This window comes from Podarcis cretensis, assembly GCF_951804945.1.
Source record: "Podarcis cretensis genome assembly, chromosome: Z".
In the NCBI taxonomy this organism is placed as follows: Eukaryota; Metazoa; Chordata; class Lepidosauria; order Squamata; family Lacertidae; genus Podarcis; species Podarcis cretensis.
In genome coordinates, this window is record NC_137184.1 from 45,454,822 (window position 1) to 45,469,940 (window position 15,119).

General features: G+C 46.4%; 1 protein-coding gene across 3 annotated transcripts in view; it reads left to right on the forward strand.

Annotated features, from left to right (window-relative positions):
- Positions 1–10,033: 10,033 nt before the first annotated feature.
- Positions 10,034–15,119, forward strand: part of ATP11C (ATPase phospholipid transporting 11C (ATP11C blood group)) — a 103,165-nt gene continuing 98,079 nt past the window's right edge. The window contains exon 1 of one of the 3 annotated variants that reach the window (XM_079962658.1): positions 10,034–10,831. In XM_079962658.1, the coding sequence (XP_079818784.1) occupies positions 10,805–10,831 (27 nt within the window). In that variant the 5' untranslated portion in view covers positions 10,034–10,804. Of the gene's footprint in view, positions 10,832–12,562; positions 12,883–15,119 lie in introns of those variants that run through there. The other 2 variants (XM_079962653.1, XM_079962657.1) reach the window with 2 other exon arrangements.

Sequence of the window (15,119 nt, forward strand, 5' to 3'; positions counted from 1 at the left end):
TCTAATATAATCTTATATGCATTGTGTCACCAAACATTTAGCCATCACAGCTGATAGGCACTGAAGGCTCTCATCTGCTTTTTCTCAGATTTCTCAAATCCCTTTTAAAATAGCTAGTGACCATCACCATGGATGTCCGTTGTTGGGTGGGAGCTGAAATGCATTGTATATGGGGCTGCCATTCAAGACTGTTCAGCAACTGTGGTTAGTACAGAAGATGGCTGCTAGAGTATTAATTGGGATCAGTCCATTCCAGGCCAAATTCGAGTTATAACCTTCAAAGTTTAGTATATATTATTAACACTGGCCAGACTTATATGAATACTGTAACTTGTAACCTGGGCATCAGTGAACTAAAATGGACAGGAATGAGCGAATTCAGTTCGGATGACCATCACATCTACTACTGTGGGCAAGAATCCCGTAAAAGAAATGGAGTGGTCCTCATAGTCAACAAAAGAGTGGCGAAAGCTGTACTGGGATGCAATCTCAAAAATGATAGAATGATCTCGATACGAATCCAAGGCAGACCTTTTAACATCACAGTAATCCAAGTTTATGCACCAACTACTGGTGCTGAAGAAACTGAAATTGACCAGTTCTATGAAGACTTACAAGACCTTATAGAAGTGACACCAAAGAAGGATGTTCTTCTCATTATAGGTGATTGGAATGCTAAAGTAGGGAGTCAAGAGATAAAAGGAACAACTGGCAAGTTTGGCCTTGGAGTTCAAAACGAAGCAGGGCAAAGGCTAATAGAGTTCTGCCAAGAGAACAAGCGGGTCATCACAAACACTCTTTTCCAACAACACAAGAGATGACTCTACACATGGACATCACCAGATGGGCAGCATCGAAATCAGATTGATTATATTCTCTGCAGCCAAAGATGGAGAAGCTCTATACAGTCAGCAGAAACAAGACCTGGAGCTGACTGTGGCTCAGATCATCAGCTTCTTATGGCAAAATTCAAGCTTAAACTGAAGAAAGTAGGAAAAACCACTGGGCCGGTAAGATACAATCTAAGTCAAATCCCTTATGAATACACAGTGGAAGTGAGGAACAGGTTTAAGGATTTAGATTTGGTGGACAGAGTGCCTGAAGAACTATGGATGGAGGCTCGTAACATTATACAGGAGGCAGAAACGAAAACCATCCCAATGAAAAGGAAATGCAAGAAAGCAAAGTGGCTGTCCAACGAGGCCTTACAAATAGCGGGGGAGAGAAGGCAAGCAAAATGCGAGGGAGAAAGTGAAAGATACAGGAAATTGAATGCAGATTTCCAAAAAATAGTGAGGAGAGACAAGAAGGCCTTCTTAAACGAGCAATGCAAAGAAATAGAGGAAAACAATAGAATGGGAAAAACCAGAGATCTGTTCAAGAAAATTTGAGATATGAAAGGAACATTTCGTACAAAGATTTCCATAATAAAAGACAAAAGTGGAAAGGACCTAACAGAAGCAGAAGACATCAAGAAGAGGTGGCAAGAATACACAGAGGAACTATACCAGAAAGAAATGGATGTGTCGTATACCCCAGGTAGTGTGGTTGCTGACCTTGAGCCAGACATCCTGAAGAGTGAAGTCAAATGGGCCTTAGAAAGCACTGCTAATAACAAGGTCAGTGGAAGTGATGATATTCCAGCTGAACTATTTAAAATTTTAAAAGATGATGCTGTTAAGGTGCTACACTCAATATGCCAGCAAATTTGGAAAACTCAGCAGTGGCCAGAGGATTGGAGAAGATCAGTCTACATCCCAATCCCAAAGAAGGGAAGTGCCAAAGAATGCTCCAACTACCGCACAATTGCACTCATTTCACACGCTAGCAAGGTTGAAGGCTGATCACCGAAGAATTGATGCTTTTGAATTATGGTGCTGGAGGAGACTCTTGAGAGTCCCATGGACTGCAAGAAGATCAAACGTATCAATTCTTAAGGAAATCAGCCCTGAGTGCTCACTGGAAGGACAGATCCTGAAGCTGAGGCTCCAATACTTTGGCCACCTTATGAGAAGAGAAGACTCCCTGGAAAAGACCCTGATGTTGGGAAAGATTGAGGGCACAAGAAGAAGGGGATGACAGAGTACAAGATGGTTGGACAGTGTTCTCGAAGCTACAAACATGAGTCTGACCAAACTGCAGGAGGTAGTGGAAGACAGGAGTGCCTGGCGTGCTCTGGTCCAAGGGGTCACGAAGAGGCGGACACAACTAAACAACTAAACAACAACAAACTTGTAAATTCAGCTTTATGAGCTTGGCAAAAAATAAAATAAAATAAAATAAAATAAAATAAAATAAAATAAAATAAAATAAAATAAAATAAAATAAAATAAAATAAAATAAGGAGTGTGTGGAGGAAATGCAGAGGACATCTGGGGAAAAACTCCCACCCACCATTGCACCCAATGTGTTTTGATTATATGCCATTTTGGCTTTAGGCGCAATTCCTGGAACATAGCTTCCGCATAATTTGCAGCCTTGCTGTACGATAAACACTTCAGGTGCTGAAAATAGTAAGTCACAAATATTATTCTCCTTTATAGGAATGCCAGCAGCACACAATTTCTGGAGACAAATAATATTCATGGTATCAGAAATTACAGGGGAAAGGGTGGGATTAAGCCCTATGTTGATCATGTTTAACTGGATCAAAACTGGTATACCAAATGGTATGAAATCTTTAATAGCAAGTTTAGTGAATCTCAGCAAACTGGCATGTGATTATGGAAAACTCACAACCTGTGGCCACTTGGGAACGACTGTGGAAGTGCTTGTATCTCACAGAGGTGGAGAGACTAACAGATCTGGTACTCAGGAGAAATGGTAACATCTATAATAATATATTCATCGATAAGTGGGTGTGTTTGGAAATTACTGCAATCAGCACTATAGACATTTGAGGCTCTCTTGGAATATATTTATGCAATCTGTCAATATTTCTTGCTTTAAAAACCTGTATATGTGGTGTGTTTTTTAAGTATACCTTCATGTTTCCTTCATCCGCTTGTTAAGGAAAATCCAAATGGTTTATTTCTCAATTCTCCTCTGTGCAATGAAATAATGTCTCTTTAAGCTCACATAATGAATTCATCTACATGCCACATTAAACCAGGGGTAACCAATGCTGTGCCAGATGTTGCTGGACTCCAACTCCCATCAGCCCACAACATCTAGAGGGCTCCATGCTGAGCACCCTTGATTTAAAGCATAGTTAACTATAAACTATGGTTTGCAGGTAAACATGCAACATGTTGGGTGTGCAGACCCCTAAAATTATGGGCACATTGTTTCCCTTAAACCACCCCCATCTTTGTACCATGGTGCTGGGAGCTACACCACAGTTTGGCTTTTCCAAACCCATGTTTGTTGAAAGTGATGTGTGAACCACACCGTTAAAATGTATAAAAACTAATTAAAATCGGCTACTAATTGAAATGGCTGCTCACCCTGATGGCTATGCTCTTCCTCTGCTTTCAGAGGTCTTATGTTTGTGATTCTGGCTGGGAATCACAAGTGGGGAGAGTGTGGTTGCCTTTAGGTCCTATTTGAGGCTTCCTACCAAGACATCTGGTCGGCCACTGTGAGAACAGGATGCTGGACTAGATGGACCACTGACCTGATCCAACACAGCTCTTCTTATGTTCTCATGGCTCAGGACTGTGGTCTCAGAAGGGTCATTTCCTTCCCATATGTACCCTAAACCTGATATCGTGAATGGAGGGCCACTTCTTAGGCCCTCACAGTGGTCAAGGATGGATGGAGGACAGAAGAATTTGAAAGACCACAGGTTTGCCACCCTTGCTTGATCATCTCCCCACTCCCTATAGGGAAGGTAGACCAACACCCTGATCATTTGGGCTGCCCTTTTTATGGGGGAGGGACTCGGGTGGCGCTGTGGGTTAAACCACAGAGCCTAGGACTTGCCAATCAGAAGGTCGGCAGTTCGAATCCCCGCGACGGGGTGAGCTCCCGTTGCTCAGTCCCAGCTCCTGCCAACCTAGCAGAAAGCACGTCAAGTGCAAGTAGATAAATAGGTACCACTCTGGCGGGAAGGTAGACGCCGTTTCCGTGCGCTGCTCTGGTTCGCCAGAAGCGGCTTAGTCATGCTGGCCACATGACCCGGAAGCTGTACGCCGGCTCCCTCAGCCAATAAAGCAAAATGAGCACCGCAACCCCAGAGTCGGCCACGACTGGACCTAATGGTCAGGGGTCCCTTTACCATTACCTTTTATGGGGGTAGAAATCTATTTGGGATGATAATGTCTCAATGAACTGACTTATTTATACATGCTGTGCTTTGTCGGCAACATCTGATGCTTAATTTGCCCATTCATTTTGCATTGAGAAATTTCAGTAGAATTTTGGATCACTTTGATGGTTCCAGTTTAAAAACGTATTACCCTTTATTACTTATTAAAGACCTGAACATTGCTCTGCAACTCCAGGGACTATACAAATTTACTCCAGTGTTGTTCTGGTTGTTGTTGTTGTTGTTGTTTTTTCCCCAGAAAGGACTTGTTTATTGAGCAGACATTTTAGAATTCCATAAGTTTCACTTTTGAAGCTTTAAGAAAAACACCAATTCGTTTAAGCAACACCCAAGAAATCATAGATCCTCAGGAATTTTAGCAGATGTCTGGAGAAGCTAGTTCTGCAATTCACACAGTGATTAGCATTCTCTCTCCTTTAAGGATAAGATGATTTTGTGTACTTCTGTTTAAAACCCAATTAAACTTTTGACCTTCACAACATTCCATCCATTGGTTAATTGTGCACTGTGTTAAAAAGAAAAAAAGTGCTGGAGTCCTGCTTTTGTTTGCACCTGTGAATTTTCCAGGGGGGTCCCCCTCCAGGTCGTGTATAATGAGAGTTTCCTATTGCTCTCTCCAACCCACTTAACCCAACCTCCTCCTCAGCTCCTTTTCAATAGGAGAAGGAGAGAAGACCTTTAATCCTTTTGGTTCTTCTCATGTGGTGGACTCCCTGGATTCCTGTTTGGAATTGCTACTTCTATATTCTCTATGGATTTTCTAGCTATGCTTCACCTTTTGAGATGGAGTAGCTATAATTCTCCCTTGTCCTTAAGGTATCAGTGCTCCCAGCACCTAAGCACCAATTCTCTGGACTTGGAATTCTTTGGACTTGGTGCAAAGTTGTAACACTGGACACACGCACCCCTGGCCCACCTGCACACTCAACCCCCCCCCAAGACTTGGGGAAAACAAGCAGGGGATCACTTGGTGTCCTCTCCTGTTTCTGATCCTGGACTTCTCTCTCTGCCACAGATTCTCCCTGCTCACCAAGTCCTCTTACTTCCTCAGCTTCCAGCACCTCCTCTTCCCAGTTTTCTCCCTCTGACCACTCATCGTTGTCCCACCACCACTTCCTGGCCTCTGAGTCTTCTTCCCATGGGGGTTCCCCAGCTGGTTTCTCCCACCATTCCTCTGCGTCCAACAAGTCTGTGACATCTGATCACAGTCTTCCTTGCTAGGGTGGCATGTACTGCATTTCTATATAAATTATAGTAATATTTTTTCCAGTTCACATCAATGCATATAAAATAGCACGTGCCTTGGAGGAAAGGCAAGAAACAAACATTGACAACAGATAAATTAGTAAATTAGAACAGTCGTTACTTTTGCTGGAATAGCTGCAGTTCAGTGCACACTGAAATTTAGGTTTGTGCAATTAAAGTGGATTAAGGGACTCGGGTGCCTTAGTATAACAAAACTATGTATTTATTTAATATGCTTTCTGCAGGTAGGAAAATAACAGGGGAATGTATAAAAAAAAGTGAGATGAACAAATGAGATGTATAATATGCAAGAAACAAATCACTATGACTTATTGTTGTATAACCTTCCCACAAATAAATCAGAGCAAATGCTTGATAAAGACAGGGCATAGTCTAACCTCCACATAAGCTTTGTGCAAGCAAATCAGGATGGATGCTCAATAAACAGGTTGTCTGGTGGAGCACCTACCGGTAGTTACTAATTCTGTCATCAGAGCACGCTGAGTGATCACACCCGTTGCCTCTGGTGGCCACTAGGTGGAGGCAGCCTCCGTTGAACTGAGAAAAAGATTTTTTTTAAAGCAACCTAATCTGAAGTTTGGTCAGAAGAGGTCCAAGCCTCAGCGCCTAGGGCTTGCCAATCGAAAGGTCGGCGGTTCGAATCCCTGCGGCGGGGTGCGCTCCCACTGCTCGGTCCCAGCGCCTGCCAACCTAGCAGTTTGAAAGCACGTCCGGGTGCAAGTAGATAAATAGGGACCGCTTACCAGCGGGAAGGTAAACGGCGTTTCCGTGTGCGGCTCTGGCTCGCCAGAGCAGCGATGTCACGCTGGCCACGTGACCCGGAAGTGTCTCCGGACAGCGCTGGCCCCCGGCCTCTTAAGTGAGATGGGCGCACAACCCCAGAGTCTGTCAAGACTGGCCCGTACGGGCAGGGGTACCTTTACCTTTACCTAATCTGAAGTTTGGTCAGAAGAGGTCCAAGAGGATTTATTTGCTGGTTATTTGTGTTAGGGTGACATCCTTAGAATTTCTGAAATCTCACTGCTCATTTAATTGAATATAGGAGAAAATATCTACCTGGTCCAGCCCCTTCCTTCTCAACAGTGGGTAACCATAAGTTTACAATAAAGTCCCCAGGTGGGGCATGGTGACAATTGCCCCCCTTTTAATTGTTGTCTTCACCAGCAATAGACTGTTTCTCAATGTGGAGGTTCTATTCGGCTACTGTGGTAGCCAATGATAGAAGTCATCTCCTTCATGAATTTGTTTATCTCACTTTGAAGGCAGTGGGCTTTCCTTCCCTGGAAGTTTCTATACCAGGGGTCAGCAAACTTACCGTGCCTTGGGCCGGTGTCTCCAGTGTCGATCGCCTGGAGGGCGGGGGAGCGCATGCCCATACACATGTGCACACACTATTTCTGGCACACTTCTGGGTCGGAGGAGCACTGGAAATAGCTTGTGCGCATGTGCACGGGCCTCCTCCGACCTGGATGTGCACCGGAAATAACGCTTGCGCATGTGCAAATAATGCTTGTGCATGCTCACAAGCTATTTCCGGTGCTCCTCTGACCCAGAAGTGAGCAGCCTTGCAGCGCAGCGCCGATAAGAGCGGGTGGCAGCAGCAGGCAGCGAGGGTTGCCACGGGCCGGATAAACGAGTCCCTCAGGCCTTATCCAGCCTGCAGGCCTTAGTTTGGGGACTCCTGTTCTATACGGAGGTTGGATGGTCGTTTGTCATAGATGCTTTAGCTGAGATCCTGCATGGCAGGGGCCTGTGCTGGGTGCCTATGGGAACCCCTCCAACCCTACACATCATTGATTCTATTATTCTTTGAAAGTTACCTAAGTGGCCATTGCTCCATCTTGTGGCAGTGAGTTCCACAAGTTTAATTCTGTGAAGGAGTTCATTTTGTTCTTCTTGAATCTACTGACCACCAGCTACATCATCATCATCATTTATTATTTATATCCTGCCCATCTGTCTGGGTTTCCCCAGCCACTCTGGGCAGCTCCCAACAGAATATTAAAAATGCAATAAAACATCAAACATAAACAACTTCCCTAAACAGGGCTGCCTTCAGATGTCTTCTAAAAGCCAGATAGTTGTTTATCTTAATAGGGCGTTCCACAGGACAGGTGCGACTACCGAAAAAGCCCTCTGCCTGGTTCCCTGTGACCTCACTTCTTGCAGGGAGGGAACTGCCAGAAGGCCCTTGGAGCTGGACCTCAGTGTCCGGGTTGAGCGATGGGGGTGGAGACGCTCCTTCAGGTATACTGGACTGAGGCCATTTAGGACTTTAAAGGTCAGCACCAACACTTTGAATTGTGCTTAGAAACGTACTGGGAGCCAATGTAGGTCTTTTAGGACCAGTGTTGTATGGTCTCGGTGGCCACGCCCAGTCACCAATCTAGCTGGTGACCTAAAGCTCCCATGTTATGTGAAAGAGGGGAAGTGTTCTCCATTTTCTGTAACACGTGAACTGATCAATCAGACTAGTGTCCCATCTAGTTCAGTATCCTGTTCTCACAGTGCCCATCAGCAATGTCTAGGCAACATGATGGCCATGTACAAACACAATTAACAATCTTTATAGAATTCCTTCAAACCATAACAAGGAGAAAATGAAATCTTTAGTCTCAAAGTCTCTGAAAATCTTTAAATGAAGCAAGGTACCAGGCTTTGTACGATGTAAGATAAGCTGTGAAGCTTTGTGTATTCAGCAAACATGATGTCCAACACTGAACAGTGATTCCGGATATTGACTACTGTTTCGTAGAATTCTTCGTCAGCGTGGTGGGAGGATATAGAATTGCTTCATAAACCCATCTTATGGGTTTGTAAATGAAAATATCAAATGCTGTGGAACATTCCACAGCATTTGATATTTTCATTTATGTACATTCATTCGAAATAAGATGACATTGCCTAGACATTGCTGACGTTCTCTTTGCAACACAGGGGTTTGTTTGGTTACTCACAGTGGCCAATCAGATGTGAGAAACCCGCAAGCAGGACCGAGTGCAACAGTGCTCTCTCAGCGATTGGTATTAAGAACATGAGCACAGCTGGATCAGACCAATGGCCCATCAGATACAACATCCTATTCTCCCAGAAAGCACTCTCTCTTCCTGGGTTCCTGGAGCAGAAATGAGGAACATGTGCTACAGGAATTTATGCTGTGAGGAATGGCAAGAGCTATGTTTCTGTTGGGGTGACGCTTTACTGCAAGGCTGGGGAGCTTGCACCCCTCCAGATTTTGTTCCGACTCAACGTCCCATGAGTCCTAACCAGATGGTCACTAGGATGATGGGAGTTGAGAGTGCAACATCTGGTGGGTTGGTGGTTCTTTATCCCTGCAAATTGAGCATGCTTATGTGCGAGTTTTAGCAAGGCCCATCCTTAAATACATTTGAAACTAAAAATCTCATTGCAGGGTTGGTGAGACACAATTTCAAACCTTCACTCTGACATGGTTGACTCCCCCCTGATCGCCTCCCTCCCTATGACATTGCGTAGTTAAAATGCAGTGTGGTGGAACAGGTTGGAGGGACCGTGCAACTTCTGAATTTCAAGCTCTCCCCAAAGCATGACCACCTGGTGTAGTTCTGAATTGTATGCTGTTTTATATGTTATTCTGATGTTGTTCACCACTTAGGTAATTTCGTTTCGTTAGGGTTCCTTGATGGAAGGGCAGAATAGGTATGCAACAGTTAAATAAAGGCAATGGTGTGTATTTTTAAAGACATACACACACACAAAAACCCTTGAGAGAATCATTAAACTTATTAAGTGGTATACAAATTTAATAAACACACAGTGTATGTATGCTATCTTGGGTTCCTTGGTGGAAATGTAGAACAGAAATGCAACAATTAAATAAAGGGATACTGTGTATTTTAAAAGTACTCATTGTGATGATGCCATTAGGCAGAGATCAAACTGCCATCCTTTTTGCAAGGAAATATATTTGTGCTTTTGATGCGCATGCCTAAGCCAGTTAAAAACAAGTCCTTCCGTTCGCGGGAAAAGGTGCAGAAACTCTTAAAAGTTGATTCGGTGAGTTCGGAGACGAAACCATACCAATTTGCGCCGCAGCGGCAAGAGAAAGGCGGTCGCTTATTGCTTTGCAATCAGAAGATCCCAGGCTCCTGTAGATAGGGCTATGTTCCCTGTCTGAAATGCTAGCGAGCCCACGGCCCGTCAGTGTGCTGCTGAGTTGGGCGCAATGGTGACTCGCCCGTCATGTTCTGTTTGGGGTGCGCCCGAGAGGCCTAGCCAACCTCCAAGCCAACTTCCCCTTACTCCGGCGGGCCGAGGACGAGGAGGAGCAACAGGCCGGCTCTCGCTAGCCACGCTCTCCCTTCTCCTACCATCCCGGACATCGGGCAAATATACTACACCTCCCAAGCTGCTCTCGGGACCCAATGGGTGGAGAGAAGCCGAAGGTTCCGCCCCCTGGGGCGGCTGCGAAAACAGAGCGGGGCGGAGGGGTGGGAGGAGAAATAGAAGAAGTGGAGCCTCCAGGCGAAAGCCAGAAAGTAGCCCGTGGCGGGGCAGGGAAGCAGGAAGGGCCACTGGGCTGGTGGTTTGGGTCTCCGCGGGCATCGGCGAGGCAGCGTGCCACGTGCGCTTGGGAGAGGCGGGCGCGCGGGGAGCGCTCTGCGCTTGGAGAAGTCGTGAGCGTAGCGCTGCGCCTCGGTTTTTCGGTCTCCCGCCGCTCTCGGGCCTCGGGGGCGGGGAGGACTGTTGCTGCCTCCGCCTCCGCTGCAGGGGAAGAGGAGGTTGCATCCAGCAGTCTGGGTTTCCCGCCGCAGCTTCCCCCTTCCTGGCAGCCGGCCTGCCTGCTTTGGCTATTGTTCCCCTGCAGCCTCCTTTTTATTATTATTATCACCAAAGCGCGGCATGCTGCCCAGATCTTGCCTCCGGCCAGCCTGACGGAGCCGAGGAGTGTTGGCGAAGCTAGGGACTCGCCCCCATATCTGGGGCTTCTCTCTGGGAGGAAGAGAGGGAGAGCCCCGCCGTGGGCTGTTGCTGCGGTTGGTGCCACGACTGGAAGAGGAGCGATGCGGCTGAGCGGCAGAGCGGCGCGCCGGTGACCGCGGGGCTGGGGGGACGGCGAGCGGGGCCTGGGGGCGCCTCTCCGCTCGCCGCAGCGTCCCCACTGACCCCGAGGCTTGGGGACCCGTGCAGAGGGGCTAAGTGCTTGTGCCAGTGGGCTCTAAGAGACCAGGACTACCCCACTACCACCCCACTGCCCCCCTCTCTCCAAGGCGCTGCGGCAGTCCAGCTATGCTTCGCAGGCAGATCAATCGCTTCGTAAGTACCTCTGTGCCACCCTAATTTTGGAGGTGGGTGGGGAGGTCCATACGCGATGGATGCTCAGTTCTTCCCCTCCCCGCTGTGTGCCAGATGCTTGCGGAATGATGGGGGGGTGGGGGTGACCGGTCTTCTGCTCCCCTCTAGTTCCCCAAGTGCACCCAAGCGAAGTCATTCGTTCTCACGACTATCCCAAGGCCTAAAGCATCAACTCCCCCCCCCCCCGCACCTTCAATCTAGCCACCGTGTTGTTTTCGCAATCTGCCGCCGCCGCCACACTGCTGCTTCCTGAGTGTTATTTTTAAAGCTCAGCAAGTTGGCTGAGACTCACAGGTAAAGGAACCGTCTCCCCAGGGTACCCGTTGCACAAAGGATGGGTGGAAAGATGGCGTTTGATTGGCTGCTTTGATCACTTTTCATCCTTTTGTTCTTTCTAAGTAGGGGAAGCACATGCGGAGGATTTGCAGATTGTCTTTGAATCCCTAGGGCTTCCCCTTTTATTTTTTTAAAAGGATGGGGGGGATTTTGTGGGTTGGGAACGTGTTTCTCCTTTCCTCTTGGCAATAGAACTCAAGAAGGCATGGGAAGAAGGGGTCAGCAAAGGAATGGGGAGCAGATTCGGGACAAGCTGGAGGATGAACTAATTCCCTGCCCCAGGATTCATTTAGTTAGTTTTTACATTTATATTCCACCTTCCCTTCAAGGTGCTTCTCCCCACATTATCCCCACAACAACAGCCCTGTGAGGTAGGTTGGACTGGGAGTGAGTGACTGGCTCAAGGTCACCCAGTAAGCTTCATGGCTGAGTGGAGATTTGAACCCTGGTCTCCCAGGCCCTGGCCGAGGACTCTAACCACTGCACTGGTAATGACCGCTGCCTAAGGTTGAGGTCCACACTTCGCAGCCAAAATATATTTATTGTGGTGTTTGTATATCCCACCTTCCCTCTGAGGATCTCCACATCCCTCTATTATCCTCAGATCAGCCCTGTGAAGCAGGCCAGGCTGAGACTTCAAAACAGCCCAAGGCTACCCATTGGGCTACATGGCTGAGAATGGATTTGAACCTGCGTCCTTGACGCAATGCTGTAACCACACTGGTTTGGGAGAATAGCTCAACCCAGGAGACAACTCAGTTGGTTAGAGCATGGTGCTGATAACACCAAGGTTGCAGGTTCGATCCCTGTATGGGGCGACTGCATATTCATTGCAGGGGGCTGGACTAGATGGTCCTCAGGGTTTCTTCCAACTCTAAAACTCTGTATGATTCCATGAGACTGTATCCTCATACTACACGGGGGAATACAAATTGGACTGAACCCCTGCATTAAGGGGGTGGGGAGAGAAAAGCAGTGCTCTGCAAATGGAAGATTAACTCATCAGGGTGAAATGTTCCAGTGCAGCTCATGATTCTAGGTTTTTATCAGCAGGGACTTTTTAATGGAGGGAGGCATTCCGAAATGCAGTTTTTTGCCACGTGCTGTTTGAAGGGCTTCAGCCTGTTTCTGCTGCTTAAGAACTGAAAACAAGAAGAGCCCTTGCTGGATCAGGTCCTCTTCTCACAGTGGCTTGTCACATGCCCCAGGATGGTTGCAAGCAGGATTGTGTGTGCAACAGCATGCTCCTCACTGGTGAATCTCAGCTACTAGGATTCAGAGACAAAACTGCCTCCGGCACTGAAGGTGTGCAGAGCCAAATAAGAACACTGCTGGATCAGGCCCATGGCCCAGCTAATGCAGCAGCCTGCTCTCAACAGCTGCCAGCAAGATGCTTCTCGGAAACTCCCACAAGCAGGACCTGAGCACTAGAGCAGTGTACATTCCTGCAGTTTTCAACAACTGATACTCAGAAGTGTCGCTGCCTGGCCACTGATAACCTAATCACCCATGAATTTTCCTAATTGTCTTCTAAAGCAGTCCCAAGTGTGTGGCCACCTCTGCCTTCTGCGAGAGAGAGCTCTGTAGTTTAGCTATACGCTGCATAAAGAAGAACTTTCTTTTCTTGTCCTGAATCTTGATGCGTTCAGCATACAACTGACCAGGCTTCTCAGATGGTAATGGGCAAGTTTTTGGAGGAGGAGGAGGAGGAGATGTCTGTTGCTGACTGTTAATATGAATGGTTATCTGCAACCTGCATGCTGGGAGGCAATAAACCCTGGGATACCTTGCCCTGGGATAGGGAGTGTTGGACTGGGTGGGCCTATTGAGTCTGAGCTGATAGGCAGGGGTGATAGGGCAGCCTGGGCCAACCTGGTGGCCCCCCCCATGCGCTTTGGACTACAGCTTCCTTCAGCCGCAGAGACCATGGCTTTGTGGCTTGGGGCTGATAGGAGTTATGCAGCGGGTATCTGGTTGGTGAAGCCTGATCTAAAGAGTCTGTCTAGTCCAGAGCCTAAAGTCATCTGTCTGCACCCATCCAGCTCACTCTTCTGTGCCCAGCGAGATACCCCAGGTTGCTCAGAGGTGGGGCACTGGCCCTCTCTTGCTTTTACCTGGTACATACAGATAGATTGCTTCTGTATCTGGAGATTTTATTTAACTGTAATTGCTGACAGTGGTGCATTTAGGTTTGTCTGCAGCTTGTGTCCTTAATAGGCTGTCCCCTATTGGAAACAGTACATTGGACTTGTCAAACACTTCTGATCCTGCGGGGCCCTTACTGTTCAGCCTCTGATCCATCTTGAGAAATAACACATTTCAGATATGCATGGATCGGTGGTGGTGGTGGTAGCCTGCATCAAGGTCTCTCACTGCAACCTGTTTCCAAATGTGTATTTGGGTAAGCCGTCTACCAACTAATTTGAGAAAAGGATTTCTTTTTTCCCTCCTCTGGTAGAAAAGAGTTGGCTAAGAAAGGTGATGTTACAAGGTCAAATTGGAAGTGTCCTGGACGTTTTTAGAGCTTACCTTGTACCACTTTTAGAACAGGGAATTGTTTCTTGGAGGCAGTCCTTTGGTGCAAGTTTTCCTGACCACCTGCTGGGATGCTGCATTGCTGTTGCAACCCTCTGGGCTATCAGAGACTGAAGTCTTGTGCATTGCAAATCCTTGTGTAATACTTGTTTCCCTGCAGTGGAAATGGCTTAAGTGTATAGTATTGTTCTCGTGCCTTAGCTTAGTGCTCCCAGAGAACATGCTTTGCATGCAGGAGATCCCAGATTAAATCCCAAGGACTTGCAGATCGAGCTTTCCTGTTTGTGACAGGGGAGGAATGACATGGGAGTGACTGAGCTGTGGGCATGAGCAACCCTAGTTTATCGCAACTTGAGAATGCGAATAAAGGCAAACAGCTCTATAATGGATGCCTATGGGAAACTCATGAGCAGGGAATACAGAGTGATTGCAACCCCTACTGCTTGACTCGAGCATTTAATTCTTAGAGGTATATTGCCTCTTACCATGTAGCTTCAGTTGTGTATTGTACGTGCTCTCAGTTGACTATCCTTTATGAATTTGCAACCTCCTTTCTTTACACCTAGCTATAAGAAACTTCAAGACCTAAGTCCCAGTTTATACTGCTGCTTCTTTCTTTTTTTAAAAAAACAAGTTTTCTTTTTTTCTTTCTTTTTGAAAAAAGACAAATATTTATATTAAAACAAAAATCTGTAGATTCCCGAAAGTTCAGAAACTTTAATGTTGGTGGTTGTTTTCACTTTAAAAAAAAAAAATGCTTGTAAACTTTTTGCACCCTTTCCTTTTAAATTTTGTTTTCAATCTCTCAATTTTACGGTTTTGCTTAGCCAGCTGTTATATTTTCCATGTTTCATTTGCCTTGTCTTTAATTGTAGGCATTTTGGAGTGTCATCTTTTCCCCGCCGAAAGTTTTTATTTTTTTTATTTTTTTGAGGCAGCCAGTACATCTGATGATAAAGAAAAATGTGGGTTTCCTTCTTGCACAATAATTTAGAAGAGCTTTTTCAGGGAAAAAAGAGTAAAGTTCATAGTATGTCATAATTTGTTCTGTGAATGTGTGTTTACAGTTCTTTTGCAAGGCAGCAACCTGCCAGTTTACTTACTTTGTATGGCTTTCTTTTTTAAAAAGAAACTCTGGACTCCTCTCGAAACAAAGAGAGAACCAGTGTTGTGTAGCGGTTAGAGTGTTGGACCTGGAAGACAAGAGTTCGAATCCTCACACATCCATGAAGCTCCCTGGGTCACCTGGGGCCAATCGCTGCCTCTCAGCCTAACCCACTTTACAGGGTAGCTGTGAGGATGACAAGGCGATGCTACCTCAAGCTCCTTGCATCAAAAGGTGGGATAAAAATGCAATGCAATGCAATAAATAAATGGC